The sequence below is a fragment of the Lepidochelys kempii genome, chromosome 27 (genome assembly GCF_965140265.1).
Source record: "Lepidochelys kempii isolate rLepKem1 chromosome 27, rLepKem1.hap2, whole genome shotgun sequence".
In the NCBI taxonomy this organism is placed as follows: domain Eukaryota; kingdom Metazoa; phylum Chordata; order Testudines; family Cheloniidae; genus Lepidochelys; species Lepidochelys kempii.
Window position 1 is genome coordinate 5,943,324 of NC_133282.1, and position 21,129 is coordinate 5,964,452.

General features: G+C 49.6%; 1 protein-coding gene across 3 annotated transcripts; it reads left to right on the forward strand.

The window, feature by feature from the left end:
* The first annotated feature begins 214 nt into the window (after positions 1-214).
* CCDC43 (coiled-coil domain containing 43) lies at positions 215-20,541 on the forward strand. Of its 3 annotated transcripts, XR_012156342.1 has the most exons (7): positions 215-496; positions 2,403-2,490; positions 6,647-6,782; positions 7,778-7,836; positions 10,216-10,851; positions 18,938-19,111; positions 19,370-20,541. XR_012156342.1 is itself a non-coding variant. In XM_073325631.1 (5 exons), exons 1-5 carry the CDS (start codon positions 230-232, stop codon positions 10,401-10,403), a joined length of 738 nt encoding a protein of 245 aa, XP_073181732.1. In that variant the 5' UTR covers positions 215-229; the 3' UTR covers positions 10,404-11,888. The 3 variants fall into 3 exon arrangements, 1 of the variants encoding a protein (XP_073181732.1); XR_012156341.1 differs by having other exon boundaries at positions 18,938-20,541; XM_073325631.1 differs by lacking the exons at positions 18,938-19,111; positions 19,370-20,541 and having other exon boundaries at positions 10,216-11,888.
* The last annotated feature ends 588 nt before the right edge of the window (positions 20,542-21,129 follow it).

The window sequence follows — 21,129 nt, forward strand, 5'->3', positions numbered from 1 at the left end:
CTGTCCGTGCCCCCCCCCCGGCAGCCGTGTGTCTGTCCGTGTTCCCCCCCCCGGCAGCCGTGTGTCTGTCCGTGTTCCCCCCCCCGGCAGCCGTGTGTCTGCCCCTGTGCCGGGCAGGTCGGGCTCCAGGCGCGAGGACACCAGCAGTTTGGCCCAAGCGGCTGCCGTAGTCTGGGCGAGGGTGGGGGGTGCTAAAGCTCCCGTGAGCCTCCTGTGCCCAAGGCTGCGCATGCCCGAGCCCCTGCGCATGGGCAGAGAGGGCCCCTCGGCGGCCCGCGTGTGGCGCCTTCGACCCGCCCGCTCCAAGATGGCGGCGCCCAGCGGCGGGGAGGCGGCGGCCGGGCCGGGCGGCTTCGAGCCGTGGCTGGCGGGGCGGCTGGACGCGCTGGGGCTGGACCGGGCTGTCTACGCCACCTACATCCAGGGGCTGCTCCGGGAGGAGGAGAGCGACGAGGAGCGGCTGGACGCGCTGCGCGGGGTCCTGGCCGCCTGCCTGGTGAGGAGGCGGCGAGGCCGGGTCCTTCCCCGACCGCCGGGGGCTGGGAGCGATGGGGGCCGGGGGCTGGGAGGACTTATTCCCCCCCGACCACTGGGGGGGGCTGGAACCGGGGGGGGCAGCTCACCCCCCCCCCGCCCAGTGTCTTCTGCGTGTTAGTTCCTCCCTGGATCCGACCCCCGCAGGGCTTGAGACCCCGGGGGATGTTAACCCCCAGCCCTGATGCCCGAAGACCCTGAAGGCATCCCCACGTGACCTCTGAATTGCCTCACTTGTGTTGATACCGTACCCCAGTCCTGGGGTCCATCCTCTTGATGATTATTAATCCCCATCCCCACCATCCTTTTTCTTGTACTTCTGTCTCTGGGCTCTGGTCCTCTGTCTGTTAAACCCTGACTCGTGTCTTTTCAAATCCCCTGGTAGGGTTACATCCTGGGACCCATGTGGCTATTCTGTGTCTTGTTATTATCTCCCTGACGTTGCCCTCTCTGGATATACCCTGGGACTTTCCTTCCCGCTCCCCTGATACTCTCTTCCTGTGGCTGGTTTGCTTTGTCCCATGGGAAGAGCTTAGTCCTGATTGACCTCTCTGTTTTTTCCGAGGCTCCATGCAGTTGTCTGTTTAGAAGGCTGGATGCTCTAGGTTTTGCAATTCTGCTCATTTACCAGCTTATATAGGGTTAAATTGCCTTTGATTCTGAGTCAAATAACATGGTATTGTAATAGGCCCTTAAAACTACATTAAAAAAACATATGGTCTGTCATAATCATCTGTCCACTGAGAAACACTCAAGATCTAACTATTTGACTGATGAATATATCTGTTTCTGAACTTCAGGGTCGTTAGCCAGTGAGTCTGGTGAGCTGCCAGATGAGATTCCTGTAGACCAGAGGTCAGCAAACCTATGGCAAGCGTGCCAAACATGGCATGCGAGCCAATTTTTAATGGCACGCTCTGCCTGCTGGACCTGGGCAGACAGCAGCGTGCCACTAAAAATCCTGCCTGGCCCGGCCCGCTCTTTTCTGCCCCCCGCCCACTGCGCTCTCCTTGCAGGGCAGGCAATCTTCCCCCTTCCCCCACCTCTTCCCCCAGCGTGCGGGGTTCCTGCCCCTCCACCTCTCCTTCCCTGCTGCCCATTAGCTGACAGCCCTTGCTACGGAGGGGGAGACGGAAAAGCGGAGCCGCAGTGCCTCTCTCTGCTCCAGGGACCTTGGGGAAGGGGGTGGAATCAGGGCATAGCCCCTCCAGCCCCCTGCCGTGAGCCGCTCACCATGGGAAGCAGCTCTCAGCTGGGTTATGCCACACAGCGCATCTGGTGCCAACGCTAATGCTGCCACCAGGGGAGCTGAAGTGGCGGAAACAGTAGTGGGATGTTTTAAGCAAAAAGTCCCTGTGACGCTTCTTTAGGGGCTCCCTTTCAGAACAGCGCTCAGGCTGCCTGTTGGTGGGAGACTTCTGCCTTGCTGCTGCCCGTCTTGTGCCCGCTCTGCACTGCAGCCAGAGGGCACCACTCGCTAGGGCTATGAACCCAGCACACCTTGCCAGCGCTAAAGAAAGAAAAATACCAGCACAGCATCTCCTGAAATGCTGCCAAGTGATCAAAACCTTTGTGCTGATATTTGTGTGGGGATTACGTGAATGTACACCTGAAGGCTGTCATAGATATTTAAACTACGTAAGGGCCTTGGAAAACTTCTCCGTGTTGGCCAAAAGTATGTGTGATCCCCAGTTCAACAAAGAATTTAAGAACTGCTTATAGCCTATTAACTCTTCATGCTACACTTAAATCTCTACTTCAGGCTTGGCTCTTGCTGTTCTTATTCTTTAGGAGTCTTTTATTCATGCTGATTTTAAAGCAGACTGACTTTCAGTGCAGAAACTGAACATCTCTGTTTTTCTTACTAGGAAGAAGATCTGTTGCCAGATGTCTGCAGGGAAATAGTCGTAAAGTGGTCTGAAGCGCAGAATGTTGGTGTAACAGAAAAGAAAGCAGGTAGTGTTGACGCTTCGCATGTCTTAGTCAAACAGCACGTGTAAGACAAGGGACGAGACGAGAATCTTGCACCTAAAACTGCCTAGCTTTGTTAGCAGTAAACGCTGTGATTATTAATCTGGTTGCAAATCTCATTTATTATTCATTGGCATTGCTGCATTTTTGCCTTTCACTCTCTGCTTAGAACGGTTGGTTGGTTTTACCGCTGCTGTTTGGGTTCATAGTCCTGTAGGGGGAAGAGAGTACTACTTCTGTTAGATTGTGTAAAACCTCCCTTCACAGAAATCTACAGCTTGGGCTACACTTGGGTTTCCATAGGTGCTCAGCCCTGGACCATGCAACCTGCCTTGGAAGGGTTTACTTCTCTTTGCTTCTTTAAAGAAAGATGTAACTAAATTTTACTGGCATAACTATGTGGCTAGGGGTATGATCGGTATCAAAATGCTTATACCAGTATAGTTTATGTTGATTCCTCAAACTGTCATAAACTGTATTGGGATAAGCACTTTTATACTGGTATAGATGTTTAACAAGCACCTTCATGCTTTTGCCCACGTTGCCCCTCATGTCTGGGAGGAGCGCCACGTAAACATCCACAAAGCTACCTCATTATCCTCTTTCAAATCCCGCCTTAAAACTCCTTTGCTGTGATGTTTACAGAAAATTTGAGAATAGTTAAGCAGCTGGTTTGGTGAGATCACAGCCCATCATGAGGACCAGTATTGTGTCAGTGTTTTCTTGTGCTCCCCCTTTCTGTATCCATCTATTATTTCTTGTTTTATACTTAGATTTTAAGCACTTTGAGGGAGAGTCTTTTTGTTCTGTGTCTGTACAGCACCAAGCATGGTGGGGTCCTGCTCTGTGACAGACAACACAAATAACTACTCCTGGGGGAATTCTAAACCAAAAAATTAAAAATTCTGCACACAATATTTTAAAATTTGTCAGAATAACACCATATAATCAAACCAGTTTCAATTATTTTTGATCATTTATTTCAGAATACCTGTCAGCAAGTATGTCTGTAACAATACAGACAACAAAAAAGATTCAGGAAATGCTTTTTGACAAATAGATTCCTTACTAGGCATATTAATACAATACTCTGAGTAATAATTCATTTAAACTACAATACAGAACTGTATTTCCAGCACCACTCAGAAGCAGTTCAAAGGCTTGGGGGACTCAGGGGTAATGGAGGGGCTGAGGGAAAGGGAAGTAATTGCTGGGAAGGAGCTTTTGGTGTGGACTCAGTTTTCTCAGAAGGGGTAGGACTAAAGGTCACCTGGCCAGATGCCCCAGTCACAGGGTGAGGCAGGGCCACAACGGCTGTCGGCAGGGGCGCCGGAGGAGAGCTGCTACGGCAGGGGCGCCGGAGGAGAGCTGCTACAGTACCCCCAGCTGTGAGAGGGCATGCCTACAGTCAGGAGACTTCCCCACGTGGCTTCTTGGCATCCAGTAGGATATCCTCAAACAGTTCCTAGGTTTCCCACTTCGATGTTCCCAGGGAATTGTCGACAGCTGCTTTAAGCTTTGGAAATTTGGCCTGTTGGACGTTCCAGGTACACGTATTGCTGCTTGGTGCCATCTTCTCTTTGCACAAAGCAAATGGAACCAGATCACAATCACTGAGGCAACTGCTAATTTTTAGGCCAGCGGCTAACTTTGCTGTCTGTCTCTGGCTGGGTCTGGTATTGTACATTCCTTCCAGCACAGTCTGTCTTTGTTTTGCATTTTTTTCTTAGTTCACATTTCAACAGGCTGCAGTCAACTTTGGTCAACATGATACGGGTAACAGTGCTCCCCTAAGAGCCCATTATGTAAATCAGAGTATTAACAGGGCTTTTCAGCTGTAGATCTCAAAGCACCTCTCAAAGGCGAGTGTCATTTTGACAGGGTGCTCCATTCACCACTCGACGACGCCACCTCCTGGCAGTTCGGAGGATTTGCTGCACCAGGCCCACGCACTGTGCTCTGGCTGCTCCCTGTCTCTCTCTCTGCAGCCCTTCTCTAGTTCCGGGAGCTGCTGTCTCCTCTTCATGACGCGGCCCTCCAGCCAGGTCACTAAGTGGCTTGGCCTTCTGGGGTAGAGTCCTTCAAAGCCTTTCTGCCCAAGTGGCGTTAGGCAATCCCATGCCCGCCGCACTGACTCTGTCACTCCTGCAGTGACCCAGACAGTCTGCTAGTTCGCTGTTCCAAGCAGTACCACTTGGCAGCGGGTGGCAAGGAACCTACACCCACCTTCTGCTCTGGGTTCCAGGCCAGGGCCCTGTAGCAAGCAGTCCAGGTCTGCAGCTTCCCGAATCTTTCTGCTCTCACTCCTGGGCTACTTCCTACCCTGCTTCCACTCATTCTAGTCAGACTCCAAGGGTCTGCTAGGTCTCAGATTCCTCTCCCCCCTTCCCTCAGGGAGAGTGACTCACTCTTCACCCTGCAGCCTTCTCTCTGGTGCCATCTCTTGGCTTTATGTAAACCCTGCCTGTTCCTCAAAGATGAGCTCGCTTCCAATTAGCGGCCTCCTCTCCTCTGCTGCTTATTTGGCTGATTGGGCCCACTCGGCCTAATTCAGCTCTCTCAGGGCCAGTGTGGGGAGCACACCATCACAGTCATTAACCCCATTTTACAACTAGCACAATCGAGGTACAGAGAAGTGGCTTCCCCAGCATCAAAGAGCCTTGCACAGTTGTCATGAAATCCGGCCAACCCAGGCCTCAGATGTGGATGGAAAAACGTACTGCTATCTTGTTCATCAGATAAAGTAAATGACACTCTGGGGACAAGGGATTGTTACAAGACACATGCTGGCTTATGACTAAATCAGAAACTTCCTTCTCTTTACCATCTCTGCTGTGAACGATACAGGGGTCTGAAACATCGTGAACTGGTTAGATCTCCCATGCAATAGCCTGTCTTCTGACTGGATCAACAAGAGCTTTATTTTCCAGACCATGTCTCTGATGTGGACATTCAGAATGTAGGTAGCAATATATATTTGTACTTTGAAGAACCATCAGGATTTATTGCACTTAGATCCTTATTTTCTTCTTGGCTTTCTAAATCTCTTAACTCTGAGATCGATATCTTTGGAAAAATGCACCTCTTCTGCTGGCCTTTGCCTGGTATTAAGAAGCTGACAGTAAAATTGACTATAAACAAAGGACTGACTTAACTTTTACTGTCTAACTTGAGACAAATGGGGGGGGAGGGGGAGCATAAATAGCATTCGGTGATATGGATTTTTAGAAGTCTTTCAGTTAATAACCTACCATGATAGCAATGCAGGTAAAGAAACTTGTTTACAGGCATGATTGTTAGCTTAAGTGTGCCTTTAAACTGCAAGGGAGAGACCAAGAGCAGAATGGATTTTATTAACTAAATCTTATTAATTTACAAGGATAAATTCCACTAAAATAGTTCTTTGAAGTGGGATTGATTTATGCTGAATGAAGCCATTTGTGTGATTGGGCCACAACTGGTATTACTAGAACACGAAGCTCTGTGTTTCGGTAGTCTTTAAGTTCCTTACACTGAGGCTGAAATCAAGATCTTGTGAAATAAGGAAATTAACGAGCAGTGAACTTCCGCTCTTCCCCCAGGAGTATTGGGTGCCCACGTATACACGCAGAAGGGGGAACGCTTTCTTTTGAGCCAAAGGTGGTCGGTCTAACCAGATTGCGAGGGTCTGAGCCATTTCCTCGAGCAGCCAGTGGCTTGGATGCCTCAGCTCTGAAATAACCCAACTCCCTTGAGCCACAAGTTCAAATCTCAGCAGGGTCCAGCTCTGCCCTTCGTTTTCTGAAGCACACAGCTAGAGTTCCACACCTTACTTGCTGGGTTACAGGTTTAATGTCCGACCTGTCTGCTCTGTGGGAACACTGAAGATCCCATGGCAATTTCTGTAAGAGGAGAAATTTCATTGGCCAAAACTCCCCCCCGCCCACGTGTGCTGGTTGACTATTGTGCTCCTCCCCAGAGTTGGCTGCATTTCAGTTGTGCTATGTGTGTGTGAAGCATTGTGACTGAAAGGCTTTGCAGACAGACACGCCAGCCATCGCCTGTTGAGAAAAGGCACACGGCCTCTATCTGGCCATGTCGGACGCCAGCTGCTGACAGTAGTGGAAGCACTCATTAATGCCCTGATTTCTCTCCTTCCCAGATGAGATCCAGGCAATTGCCAGCATGATCGAAAAGCAGGCCCAGATCGTCGTGAAGCCAAAGAAGGTTTCCCAGGACGAGAAGCTGAGGAAAGCTGCCCTCCTGGCCCAGTATGCCAATGTAACAGACGAGGAGGAATATCCTTTCCCTGCCACAAGTCCCATGTTGCGAATGTGCTGGCCACCTTCCCAGGCTGCTTTTGAGGGCGAAAGTTTAAATCTGCCTCCCGTGGCTTTCTTGCCCCTTCGGATTTTAGTTAGTGACCTAGAACCACTCAAGCCCCCTTCTATTCTGATGTAGCTGGTTTGGCAGGAGTTGTATCGCTCAGTGTTCTGTGCAGCACAGTCTGAATGAGCCGGGGAAGCAAATCAAAGGCGGGGAACTGTTACTATGGGAAACTGTTTCATTTTCTGTCACTAGTTTTCCTAATAGTAACATCCTACGTCCTGCTAGATCAAAGCAGAGCAGATCATTGGTCCATTGAACTTGATTCCTTGCCTCTGGCAGCAGCTACTCCCTGAGGTTTTGGAGGAGGGTGTAAAAAGGGCTCTAATGTGCCTAGCTAATTGTGCAATGCAGGTTTGGGTAGCAGTGGGGAGAGATTTCCTGCCCCCCCCGCTTTGCACTGACTTTGGCATCCACCACCTCCACCCCAGGCCCCAGCAACAATATGGGCTGGGCCGCTGCCTGCAATAGCGTGTGAGATCTGTTCATGGAAGCCATTTCCAGGAATAGAATGGGCTGGTCACAGCAGTCTGCTCAGCTAATGTGTCGTATGCAGCCTTCGCTTTCTGCAGAAGACTGTCAAGCGGCTCCTCTGCCAGGAGTGAATAGGTGGGGCTCTTCGTGTGGGCGGAGGGCAGGCTTTCCTGTGGAGAGCTGGGTGTATTAAAATAAAGGGACTCTTACGTGGCGTTAGAGCTGAGGAAAAGGAGTTCGGACTCCTGGGTTCCATTCCTCACTCTACGAGACACTGAGCAAGTCCCTTGATCAGTCTGTGCCCCAGCCTCTGGCACCTCACCAGTTTTGTTGAAAGAATGAATGTCACATGTGTTTTGAGATCCTGGGACAAAGGAGAGACTTGAGGTGCAAAGTTTCATAGATAGTCTCCAAGTTTCCTTAGTTCTCTCACTGGAGCAGACGAACAGGATGGATCCACTGCAGCAGCACTAACGATTGGATCAGAAAAATGTATCCTTTTAAAATCCCAGCTCGCTAGCCACAGGGGCTTTTCTGGAAGAACTGTAAGTTCTGCATTGAATTTCCCTTTGTCCTGTCTCTGAGCTGACACTAGCTGCTGGGTTTGGCTTGTTAAACTTGAAGCGTGGTGTTTCCAGAAGTGCCCTGTGTCAGCCTGACTTTGCTCCCATGAAGTCCAAGGTAAATCTGCTGATTTCAGTGGGGGCAGAGTTGGGCCAATACTAAACACTCTCAAAAAACTTAGGGTGGGGTTTTCAGAGAGGACAGAAGCAATTGGTGTGACTCCTCCATAACCAGTGGGACAGCTGGAATTCTAGTTCTACCCTCCACATCCACAATGTCAAACTCCACCTAGCTGTGTTTACAGTTAGAGAGCCAATTAATCAAGTTATCAAGGGGCAACTGCTGCTCAAAACTCATGTGTTAAGAAGTTAAAAGTATCCTGCTCTCGGCTCTGCATAGCCATGGCTGTAAATCACACCATGTGCTGGGACTCATGTTCCAGCTGGCGAGGTGAAATAACATAGGCCTTTGCACTGTGTAAGATACAAAGGGAAGTGAGTTTAAAGGTGACTTGCCATGGAACAACACAGCATCGGTGTCCTCACCTGCTTCCTGATGTATAAAAATCTGAAAGTTACCATTCGCCCACTGTTGGGTTTTGTTACCTTGGAAATGCAGCTCTTCCCTGCATACCCAAGAGGAATGACTTCTTCAGATCATTACCCTCTTAGTAACCACATTTCACTTAAGCATCCAGCACTCATGGGGATGGAGGGGCACTCCTTGACAGATTCAGCTCCCCACTTCAGTTACACAAGGAGAGAGCCCAAGCCACGCCTGGGGCAGGCTCACAACTGATGCAAATCATCCGAGCTCCTTTGAAGTCAGTGGAGCTGATTTACCCCAGCTGAGGATCTGCCCCTGTTGGGAGGTGCTTGTACAACTCTGCACAATGCTTTGTACTGCTATCTTTCGATGTGTTTAGAAACAACCTGGTTAGTGGTACAAAGCTGCTGGCGTGGGTAAAGTTATATGGTTAGTCACAGTTGTACGCTAGGCCAGGATGAGACCTCTATATGGCTATCACTATGCCCACGGAAGGGGGTCGTACCACTTTACCTATTTATTTAGATTTTAAAATAATTAAAATGCTGCTTTTCCAAGGCTTTGCCCTAACGTTAACAGACAGTACATAAAAATCCCATCAGCTGCCACAGGTACTGGCCACCTGTCACCATCTCAGTTTTTAAGATGTACTGTTAAGGGTACAGACCCTGGGCAGTCCAGCTCTTAGTATCTCAAAGCAACACATGCTTTTCCAGAAAAAGAGGGGTGTAACCAGATTGCCATTCCTGATTGTTCTAATGTAAAAACCAAGCAGCACCTCCCTTGCTCTGCCCTCTGCCCCAAACTTTCAGGCTTGCGTCATAAAGAAGCAAAAGCCAAGGGCACAAATCCATTCCCTCCCTTTGCACATCACCTGTAGCAGAAGCCATGGCTACTAGTATGTGAGCGCTGGTTACTCAGCGGAGCAGAGTCCTGATCAGGTGAATGGGGCATGACAAGTCTGAGCAGCGTGGGCAGCCAGGTTCCATGTGCCGCTAGATGGGAGCCACCAGGGCTTAGGGAGGCAAATCCTCTTCACCCCGGCCACAGCAGAGCAGTAGCCCCTGATGGCAGTGCCATGGATGTGGTTCAGCAAGGCAGGAGAGATTCTGGGGCCCTGAGCAGGGGGCATAAAAAGTCGCTGTCCATAGCATCACCACACCCTAGCACACAGGGGTTTGGGGGGGCCCAGGAGTGGGGCTGGTGGAACTGCTGGCTAGTCCCCTCACCCCATGAAACTGTAGTGCAGGAGCCAGGAAGGCTGTTCATGGTCACAGCTGTGAAAAACCACTGCTCAGCAATCTGAGGGAGAATCTCTTCCCTGGCCCTTATGGCAGCCCTCTGCGAGTGGCCAAGGGGCTCTGGGGGTGCACTGGGCTAGCATTTGGCAGACTGTGAAGTGAGAGAATCTCTGAAGAGCAGCTTCCATACATGCTGCTTTCCTAGGCTCACAGCAGTGGAGCACAGCTTAGCTGCATGTAGCACCTGGATGGAGAAGCCACCTTTAAATTTCTGCTTTTTATTGGGGTCCACTGCAAAGCAGACATGGAGAGAGTGCAGTGTGGACATGGTAAAGGAAAGCTGCAATATTAGGTGCTACTGGAAAGTGTGAGGGGTGGGTCTGGAATAAGGCAGCCCCCACTACAGCCTGCATGCACTGACTTCTACACACCAGTTTATATACACCCATGGGGAGAGAGCCCAGGGACCTACATGAGCCCAGCCAAAGCATGTCCTTCATCCTCCTTACCTTGAAACCAGCGCTGTTCCGTAACACAAATGTGGAGGGTGTCTTAAACGCGAGGAAGCTGGAGAGAGATTCTCTGCGGGACGAGTCCCAGAAGAAAAAAGAGCAAGACAAACACCAGCGAGAGAAGGACAAGCTAGCCAAGCAGGAGCGGAAGGAGAAGGAGAAGAAGAGGACACAGAAGGGCGAGCGGAAGCGATAGCTGGGATTTTTCCTTTTGGACTCCTTCAAAGGATAGAATAAATTATGCATAGGGGGTGTTTTAAAGAAAACAGAAACTCTGGGCAGGTGGCTGGCACGTGGGTCTTGGAAGCATTTTCCCTTTTGTTTACACGGCAAAAAAACAAAAACTGCAAACGCTGAAATGCAAAATGTGCCATGTGCTTGTGGTGTCACGTGTGCTGGTCAGTTGTGGTGGCCAATGTCTGTACCAAAGACCTGTGAAGTGGCTGCACTAGGCTTTAAAATGTCATATTTTACCTTTGACCACTGAAATACAGGGGGGGGCTGTTGGAGGAGCTTAAACTTCTGCCTCCTCTTATTGCCCCAGGACCCGCAGGAAAGTCGTGCCGCTGGGGGTGAGCGTAAGCAAAGCCCCATTTCCAAGGCATGGCCTGGGGCCTTTGATACTGAGGCTGAGCTGCTATCAGGTGGGTGTGTATTGTTTGACTAGCCTGAGCAAATGGCCTTTTCTTGGACAGTGAAGAGTCTGTGATTTCCTCCTCAGTGGGGGTGAAGGCAAGGGTTTGTGCCTGAGCTGGGAGCAGGTCACATTTATTGCCCCAAGACTGAGAAGTAAAGCCCCAGGGAATGTAGGGCTAAGAAACAGGCTGGAAAAGGTGATAACTGGAGCAATTGCCTATGGGCTCGTTCTGATCCTGTTTCACACAAGAGGGCCCCTGTCCTGGGGAAGTGCCCTTGTCCCGTCTAGGTTATACTAAGCAGCACTAGAAACATTCTGCATTTTAACATCACCATAAGCCTTGATGCTGGTAAGCTGAAGATCAGTTGTTGTCTCGGGACTGTGTGGGAGGCTGTTGTGCGGGTTGAAAAAAGTCTCATGGGGTTTGTCTGTCCTAGGACTTTTTTTCTTAAAATTTCCTACAGTTGCTAGCACCACTGGGTGTTCCGGAATACACTGGGTGCTGATCCTCTACCCCAGTGTTGCCTAACTCTGCTCGGAGCAGCTCCAGAAAGAATGGTGGTTACAATGCTGCTGGCCTGTCAGCCCCGTGTCTCTTCTAGCACTCCCACTGGTGGAGCTGTGGCAGTAGACCAGCCGTGGGGCTGTTTCTGCTGACAAGTTAATGGCTGGTGATCAGTGGCTTTCAGCCTTTTCCCCTGAAAAGCTTATCAGGCTCCTGCAAAGATGCACAACTTAGGTGTCCTAAACTGTGTTTGTAGGTGGTCAGAGACTTGCTTTATTTTTCAAGTGGCATGGGAAGACCTAACAATGTGCATCCGCCCTGGCACCTGCAGTCTATATTCCTTGTTGGGTCAGCATGTGCTACCCTTGCAAACCTCTTTCCTTTGTGACAACTAGGCAGCTACTGTTCCTCACTGAATGCTTTCCGCACAAATCTGATTAAAGGGTCGTGTTTTCTGTTCAGCTAACTGCTGGGAGTGTGACTCTCCACCTGCGTTACCTTTTCACTCAGACAATAAAATGGTGCTTGGCTGAGATTAAGGAATGTTTTACTTTTTCCTGGCTCCATTCCCCTAGAACCAGAGCACTACAGCAAATAAGTGTGAACATCTTCCACATTACACCCACTCTCCCTCAAACAAAACAATGTTTGCTGCTGCTTCTGATTTCTTCTAAAATATCTAAAGCATTTTAAAACATATTATATGCTGCAGAGTGTAGGTAGGTACAATGAAAAATAATTTGCATATTTTAGTTACTGTACTGCATATGGTCTAGCTTCACCCCCACGGTATCATAGATGAACTCAATGGATTTATATCATGGGCGAGTTTGGCACGTTTTATAAATCTCATCTCAGTGTAAACTGGAGTAAGTTCACTACAGTCAGGGGTCTCTCACTAGTGTTGGTGGAGCTAATTGCTCCCCCTAGCACCAAGTGTATCATGTGAACATGATGAAACCCTATTATGATTGAGACTCTGGCTGTGCGCAGGTGTGGTGGAGGGAGAGAATCCCCTAATAGATCTGTGAGCAGAAACAGGAGCCTGCCCTCCACAGGCCTCTCTGCTCACTGAACCCCCACACAGCAAGCAGAGATCAGAGGGGGGCTACAGGCTTTTTTGAGTAAGTGTGGCCAGACCGCACTTGCTGTCTACAAGGTGGAACCCTGGCCCCAATAAAAAGTTCACCCTTCAGGGTTACTGGGAGAGCAGCCCAGAGCCTGGAGAAAGGAGTCACTGACATGCAGGAGTTGGGGGTGATTCTAATGATCAAATAATCCAGAGGTGTCCCGTGTTGTTCTAAGGCCTAAGAAGGAAGGGTACATTGGATTGTATGTGGATTACAGAAAGCTAAATATTATCACAGTGTCTGATGTGTACCCTATGCCTAGAATGGACAAGCTGGGAGGGGCCCCAATTCCTGACCACAGTTGACCTCATTAACAGTTAGTGGCAGATGCCTTTGGACTTGGATGCCAGGCTCAAATTGGCATATACCACCCATTTGTACCACGGGCATGTACCTGTTCCTGGTCTTTTTGGCTTCAAGGGGGCCCTAGCTTCCTGCCAGAGGCTGGTAGATCAGTTAGTTGATGGACTGGGGGGATTTGCCGTGTCATATATGCATATTTGTACTTTCAGTCAGATCTGTAACAAGCCCATGACCCACATAAGGCGGGTGCTTCACAACACTCTGACAGCAGGCCTGACTGTAAAAGTAGAGAAATGCAAGGTGGGGATGGCAGAAGTAGGCTCTCAGCCATAGATTGGGGAGGCGGCTGCATAAAACCGGACCCTGCCAAAGCAGAGGCTAAGAATTGGCCCCTGCCCCAGACAAGAAAACAGGCATAATCCTTTATTGGATGGCAGGATATTAGTGATGGTTCATCCTGCATTTTAGTATTCTGACTGCTCCTGTCACTGATCTGTGTAAGCAGGGGAAGCCAGACAAGGTTGTCTGGTCCAAACAGCACCAACAGGGCTTTTGTGAACTGAAAGAAGCCCTGAGCAGAGACTCAGTTCTAGCATGCCCAGGCACTGACAAGTCTTTTATGGTACTCACAGACAAAATGGTTACTAACCTTTATGTAACAGTTGTTGTTTGAGATGTGTTGCACATGTCCATTCCAATGCAGGTATTTGTGCACCCCGAGCAAAGTTGACAGAATCTTTTCCCTGAGTGGGGTCCATTGGGTTGGCTCTAGCATTCTCTGGCATCGCACGCTCATGACACCGGTATAAGGGCCTGCAGATGCTGTTCTCCTTCGGTTTCTTCTTACTGACCACCTCCAAAGAGGGTGGGTTTTGGAATGGATGTGTGCAACACATCTCAAAGTTATAGAAAGGTTAGTAACTGTTTTTTCTTGAGTGCTTGCACATCTCCATTCCAACGCAGGTGACTCTCTGGCCTTCTGTGTAATGGTACAGTGCATGATGAACGTATGGACCGATCACCAGGTTGCTGCCCTGCATATGTCCTGAATTGGTACCTGCACCAAAAAGACAGCAGAGGAGGCTTGGGACCTTGTAGAATGAGCCGTCAGATTAGCCGGGAGTGGAATGTTCATGAGGGTGTAGCATATCTTGATACATGACGTGATCCACAATGAGCGTCTTTGTGCTGAAATAGGGAGGCTTCTCATTCTGTCCGCTATTGCTAGAAAAGCTGGGAGGATCTGCAGACTGGATTGTTCCTTTGTACGTAGAATGCCAGGGCGTGCCAGACGTCCAGTGAGTGGAGTAGTTATTCCTCTCTGGTATGCGGTTTAGGGTAGAATACCAGCAGAAAAATTGCTTGATTGCAATGGAACTGAGACACCACTTTTGGGAAGAATGACAGGTGCAGGAGCAGATAGAGCTTGTCTTTGCAGAAGAGCGTATATGGGAGCTTTGAGGTGAGAACTTAATCTCTGAAACCCATCTGGCTGGGGGGATGGCCCCGAAGAAGGAAACTTTCCATGAGAGGTGTAGTAGCAAGCATGTTGCCAATGGTTCAAAGGGGGGATCCGTAAGCTTTGAAAGAACCAGGATTCCATAAAGTGGTGGGGTCTCTGATCTGGGGGGTACACCCTCTCCATTGAGGAACCTGACCACCATATCATGAGAAAAGATCAAACAGTTGTCAACCTTGGGATAAAAGGCCAAAATGTCGGCCAGATGGACCCTAACTCAGGAGAGGGCCAGTCCGTCCTACCTCAATGGAAGCAGAAAGTCTAGGATGAGTTGCAGGAAGAACTGCAGGGGTGGAACTTGTGAGCACCAGATGGAAAACCTCTTCCATTTTTCTAGGTAAGTAGCTCTGGTCAATGGCTTTCTACTGCACATCAGGACTTCTTGGACTTGCTCCGAACAGGTCTGCTCCTCTGGATTTAGCCATGGAGCTTCCAGACCATGAGATGTAATGATGTGAGGTTTGGATGAAGCATTCACCTGTGATCCCTGGATATTAAGTCCGTGTGCAACAGGAGACGTAGAGGTGCCTTCACCAACATGGCCAAGAGAGAGGAGAATCAGTGCTTAATGGGCCATGCCGGAGCTGTGAGGATGACTTGAGCTCAATCCTGTTTGATCTTCATCAGAATCTTGTGAATGAGTGGAATTGGCAGAAGTGCTGCGTCCATGGTAACAAACACATCTCCAAGAGACCCCCGCCCATGGCCCCTGAGGGAGCAGAACTGATGGCATTTCCGGTTGGATTGAGTGGCAAACGGAGGGCCCTCACCGTCGGAAGACACCCTCACAATGTCTGGATGGACAAACCACTTGCGGTGAGAAGAGAGAGACCTGCTGAGGCGATCTGCTAGCTGGTTCTGAGCTCCAGGAAGGTAGGAAGCTTCTAGTGAGATGTCCTGCTTGATGCAGAACAGCCACAAGGAGACCGCTTCCAGGCTTAGTGAGGAAGAGTGCACAGCTTTTTGCTTTTTTATGTAAAACATGGCCATCATGTCTGTGAGTACTGAAATGGATTTGTCTGTCAGGTGAGGCAGAAATGCCTGGCATGCTAGGCCCACTGCCCTGAGTCCCTGCATATCAATGTCAGGAAAGAGTTCTTCCTGGGTCCATAGGGCCTATCAGAACACAAGGCCTAAGTGTGCCTCCCAGACAAGGGCCGATGCGTTGCATACGAGTGACAGAGTTGGGCGAGGTCTTGAGAAGGGTACCCCATCGCATACTACACTCTCGTTCAGCCACCACTGAAGTGCGGCTAGGACTTGAGCCAGGATCATAAGAACTGAGGTCCAGGGGTGTTGGGCAGGGGCGTAAACTGTGGCCAGCCAGGCTTGAGGAGGTCTGAGTTGGAGCCTTGCGTGTCATAGTACGTACATGCCCTATGCCATCTGGTCCAGAAGGCACAGGCACTGTTGTGATCGGGTGGCTTGGGAGGGAATTTACCAGGGACGAGATCATGAGGAGCAGTCATGCAGAAGTATAGCCCTTGCTTGCACGGAGTTGAGCACTGCCCCTATAAACTCTGTCCTTTGAACCAGAGTCAGGGTGGACTTCTGGGGGTTTAACAGGAGGCCCAACGCACTGAAGGTCAATTGGATGAGTCATATGTTGGCCTTCACTTGAGCTCTGGACCAGTCTTTGATCAGCCAGTCATCAAGGTATGGAAACACATGTATTCCCTTTTTCCTTAGAAATGCGGCTGCTACCACCATATATTTTGTGAAAACCCACGAAAACAGGAACACTGAATTGGTAGTGATCTTGGTTCACTATGAACCTTAGGAAACACCTATGACCAGGGAAGATCGCAATATGAAAGCAAGTGTCTTTTAGATTAAGGGCAGTATACCAACCCCCAGGATCCAGCGAGGGAATGATGGAGGCCAAAGAGACATCTCAAGAACCTAAAGTTCTTCATAATCTGTCGAGACCCCGCAGGTCTAAGATGGGTCTGAAATACACCCCCCCACCACCACCACTTTGGTTTTTGGGATTAGGAAGTAGCAACAGTAGACTCCCCTTGCCCCTCAAGTGGGGAGGCACCTGCTCTATGGCTCCCAGCCAAAGGAAGAATTGGACTTCTTGTTCCAACAGAAGCTCATGAGGAGGGTACCTGAAGAGGGATGGGGACAGGGTGGGTGAGAAGGATAGGAACTGGATGGTGTAACCCAGTTCTATGACCCAGTTCTATTGAGTATCCATCTGTCTGAAGTAATCAGGGTCCACGCATCCAGGAATTGGGAAGGGTGGTTGGAAAACAGTGGTGTGTAGCTGGATCCAATGTGACGGGGTTAACTTGAGTGTCTCCAAAAAAAAAAAAAAAAGAAGTGCCTTTGACAACCCGGGATGTCTAAAGGCTCAGTGTGTAGGGCCCACCGAGGCTGACTTAGGAGGAGGACGCCTACATCTGTAGCCTCTATGCCTTCTCCTCTGCTGATCCTGCCTGGTTACTTGGGTTGCTGAGCTCTAAACTGTTTCCTCACACTTGCCAGTACATAGAGGCCCAAGGACTGCAACATCACCTTGGAGTCCTTAAGGCCATATCGCCTAGCATCCATCTACTCTGAGAAAAGCGATGAGCCCTCAAAAGGGAGGTCCTGAATAGTGTGTTGCACCTTCTGGGGCAGCCCTGATGATTGTAACCAGGAAATCCTGTGCATCATTACCATGGTCACCATTGATTTGGACTCAGCATGCAAGGCAGCTTGTAGGGAGGCTCATCTTCCCTTCCTCTACTAGGGAGGAAAACTCCAGCCTGGAGTCTTAAGGAAGGAAGTCGTTAAACTTACTTAACAACTCCCACATGTTGAAGTCATAGCACCCCAGTAGGGCCTGCTGATTTGCCATATGCAGTTGCAGGCCCTTGAGGAGTAAGCCTTCTGCCCAAAGAGGTCCATCTTTTTAGGGTCCTTTGCTTTGGGCGTACAGCCCAATTGTCCCTGATAGTCTCGCTTATTAGCCACTGCAACCACCAATGAACTGGGAGGAGGGGAAGGTGTAAAGAGTAATTTGTACCCCTTCGCTGGAACAAAGTACTTCCACTCACAGTGTTTTGCTGTTGGTGGGAGTTTGCCACCAGGGGGTTTAACAGGTTCCATGATAGCCTCATGTACTGAGGCTATTCGACATTGGTGAGGCCTCATCTGGAGTACTGTGTCCAGTTTTGGGCCCCACACTTCAAGAAGGATGTGGATAAATTGGAGAGAGTCCAGCAAAGGGCAACAAAAATGATTAGGGGACTGGAACACATGAGTTATGAGGAGAGGCTGAGGGAGCTGGGATTGTTTAGCCTGCAGAAGAGAAGAATGAGGGGGGATTTGATAGCTGCTTTCAACTACCTGAAAGGGGGTTCCAAAGAGGATGGCTCTAGACTGTTCTCAATGGTAGCAGATGACAGAACGAGGAGTAATGGTCTCAAGTTGCAGTGGGGGAGGTTTAGATTGGATATTAGGAAAAACTTTTTCACTAAGAGGGTGGTGAAACACTGGAATGCGTTACCTAGGGAGGTGGTAGAATCTCCTTCCTTAGAGGTTTTTAAGGTCAGGCTTGACAAAGCCCTGGCTGGGATGATTTAACTGGGAATTGGTCCTGCTTCGAGCAGGGGGTTGGACTAGATGACCTTCTGGGGTCCCTTCCAACCCTGATATTCTATGATTCTACTGGTAGGGCCACTCTGGAAGGGATATCCAAGAGGCCATGTCACCTCCTTAACCACCTCAGCCTGGACTCCTAGATTTGAGGCTACGTACTTCATGAGGTCTTGTTAAGTCTTATGGTCATCCGTCAGTGGAGAGGCTCCAGGCACTACTGTAGCCTCATCTGGAGAGGACAACGAGGATGTTAAAATTGGTTGGGATACCTCCATTGGTGCCTCGGGGCCAGCAGGAGCCTGGAATCGGGTTCTGGGGTGTCCCTGCATGGTGCCTGTGGTGCCCTGACCTACGAGACAACCAAATAGGACTTTCTGGAAGAGGCTCCTTGCAGTGGTGGGAATCCCCACAGGTTCCAAAAGGGCCACTGCATTGTGGTTGGGCCCCAAGGGTACTGTGACCAGGAACCAGGAGGTCCTGATGAACTTATCACTGCGAAGGAGTGGGAGCAGCCAGGGGAGTACAGTGGGGCTGCTTTGATGCCAAAAGTATGTTTCCTCCTCCAAGTCAGATGTTGAGAGGGAGGAGGTATACCATGGGTAGCAGGGTGGGGCCATGCCTCTACAAGCCAGGGAAGGTTGCCTAGGAGACCTCAGTGCTGTAAACACCGGCTTGCCTTTGGATAGGTGGTGTGGTGCTGGTCCTGGTCTAGTAGTAGCTATGATCGGAGGAGGGGGCCATTGTCTGATTACCTGTTCCCAACTCTACCACCTGGAGGCACCAGGGGTGCAGAGCCTTGTCCCTCCAGAAAGCTTGGTACTGGCAAGGTCATCAGATCTCTAGCAGCTGCAAACACTTCAGGGATCAATGGTACTGTGTGTGCTGGTCTGGTGGTGGGGGGAGGCCTCAAAGGACACGGTTACCCCGTCACTGTGGGCACCTAACAGTGCAGTGCAGGGGTGAAAAGCAGCCTGACACAGGTCTTGCTCTGTCTCACTCCCCTCTGTCTGTTGGCACTGGGGACCAGCTTTTTTCCATGTCTTTGCAGTGTTTTTTCTTTGGCACCAGAGAAGATGATAGGTGCCAGGAAGCTCTCAAGGATGGAGGCATGCTCTGCACTGAGGCTGAGGTGCTTGATGCAGAGTCTGAATGCGGCTCAGAGGCTGGTCTTAGGGCCTCCTCCCTGAGCATGACCTTCAAGCGAGCAGCACGGTCTTTCTGGGTATGAAGTTTAAAGTCCTTACAAATTTGTCAACAGTCCTTCCTATGAGCTTCCCCTAGGCACCTGAGGCAGCTTGAGTGCACGTTGGTTAAGGGAATGGACCTGTTACATACAGAGCAAGTCTTAAGTCCCGGTGACTGGGGCATGCCTCGGCACCAGGACAATGGACAGCTCCACTGTATAAAGCGAGGTTGTCCAAGGTATCTAAACTACCTAAAACGATTAAAAACTGATACGTAACCAACAAACTATTTACAGCACATTCTAGAGAGAGAACCACTACGGGAAGAAGAATGAGGACCACTCTGAAACTAAGGAAAGAGATTGCCTAAGCAACGGGGGGTTCCGACAACCATCGCGAGTGGTAAACTGAAGGAGGGCAGGGTCAGCCGACCCTTTTACTGACACTATAAGTGTGCGACGCCAGAGGGCACTAGAGCTGAACAGATGGAAAAATTTCCAGCAACTGTGTTCAGGGCGCACAAATACCTGCATTGGAATTGACATGCAAGCACTTGAAGAAGCTGCCTCTGACACAAGGCTTGGGCAGATGCGAACTGCTGAAAAGGGGGAGGTATGCCCCATAGCATATCTGAGCAAGAAATTGCTTTTCTGAGAGAAAAATTGTGACCATGGAAAATGAATGTTTGGCTATGATGGCGGCCTTCAAGGCAGCTACAGCCTGACTTTGCTGGGTGACATTTCACTGTACACTGACCATTCAACTGGCTCTATCAAATGAAAGGGACAAACACCAAGCTGCTAAAATGGAGTTTGGTGCTCCACAACTCTGATGTGGGTGTAATTCATGTTAAAGGGAATGCAAATGTGGTTGCTGATGCTCTGTCCAAGAAACAAGACAATGGGTGCCCCTAGGGTTCCAGTCAATTACCCTTCTCACACCCACTTCTTCAGTGAGACATGTAACAGATATGGCCATTTCCTGTACCATCTTCAGAAAAAACTCCATTGAATTAAGTATCACCGGTGTTTACTGTATTAAAAATGTAAAGTGTATGTATTATTGTGGGCCGGGACTGTATGTAACTTCTCTCGGGGGAAGTGAGTGCAAATTCTCCCCATCCAGTTATACAAAAACCACCTTGCCTTTTGAAGCTATGATCGGAGGAGGGGGCCATTGTCTGATTACCTGTTCCCAAGGTCCCAAGAGAAGATCAGAGACCCAAACTGTATAAAGGAAAGACTGACTTATTCATGGGTGGGCTAGTTCTGAGCTAAGGTGGCTGTTAACTACTATTAACTTGTAACCACAGAAAACCCCCTTTGTAGGGTTTGAAGCATTGCCTCTGACCAAGCCCTTCTTAGATTTGGGGGATATTCTCTGGTAAGCCTATTAGCATATATGTAGGTTCTTGTATTGTTTTTAATATGTTTTTTCTGTAATGCTTTCATCTTAAGAATAAATGTGCTTGCGTACAAAGTGCTGTGTGGTAACTCATAACTGCTGACAATTACATTGTTCTTAGCCTTTGGAGAGCAAGCACAGCACAGATACTGGCTTGTGTAGGCAGTCTGGCTTGCTGGGGATAATATAGGGTAGGCAGGGAACTGTGCTGCCTGGAAAAACCCTGCTCAGGGGGGAGAGAGATGGCGTGTCTCTGCCCAAGAGAGGTGATTGCCAAGGAGCTGTGGATCCTTGACGGACTATGGGGGGGGGGGGGGGAAATACAGGTGCAGTTGCTCTGAACTGTGACAGGCACCTGTCTCAGTTCCCAAGCTAACAGCATCTCTGCCCCATCTCATGTGAGAGCACTTACCCCAAGCCTTCAGCCACCACCTCTCTTGGGATGCAGTCCTGATTGCCCCAGGCCCAGCTTAGGTTCAGTAGCTGCCATTCCACTCCTCTGGAGTTATAACCAGTGGCATCCAGTGACCAGACAGCCTTTCTAATGTGAATTATTGTTTTAGAACCACAGCATTTCAGAGAAAAAGATCTTAAAATCAATGAACAGACAATATGCATGTCTAGCTTACCAGGTGTCGGTCCACCTTGCACA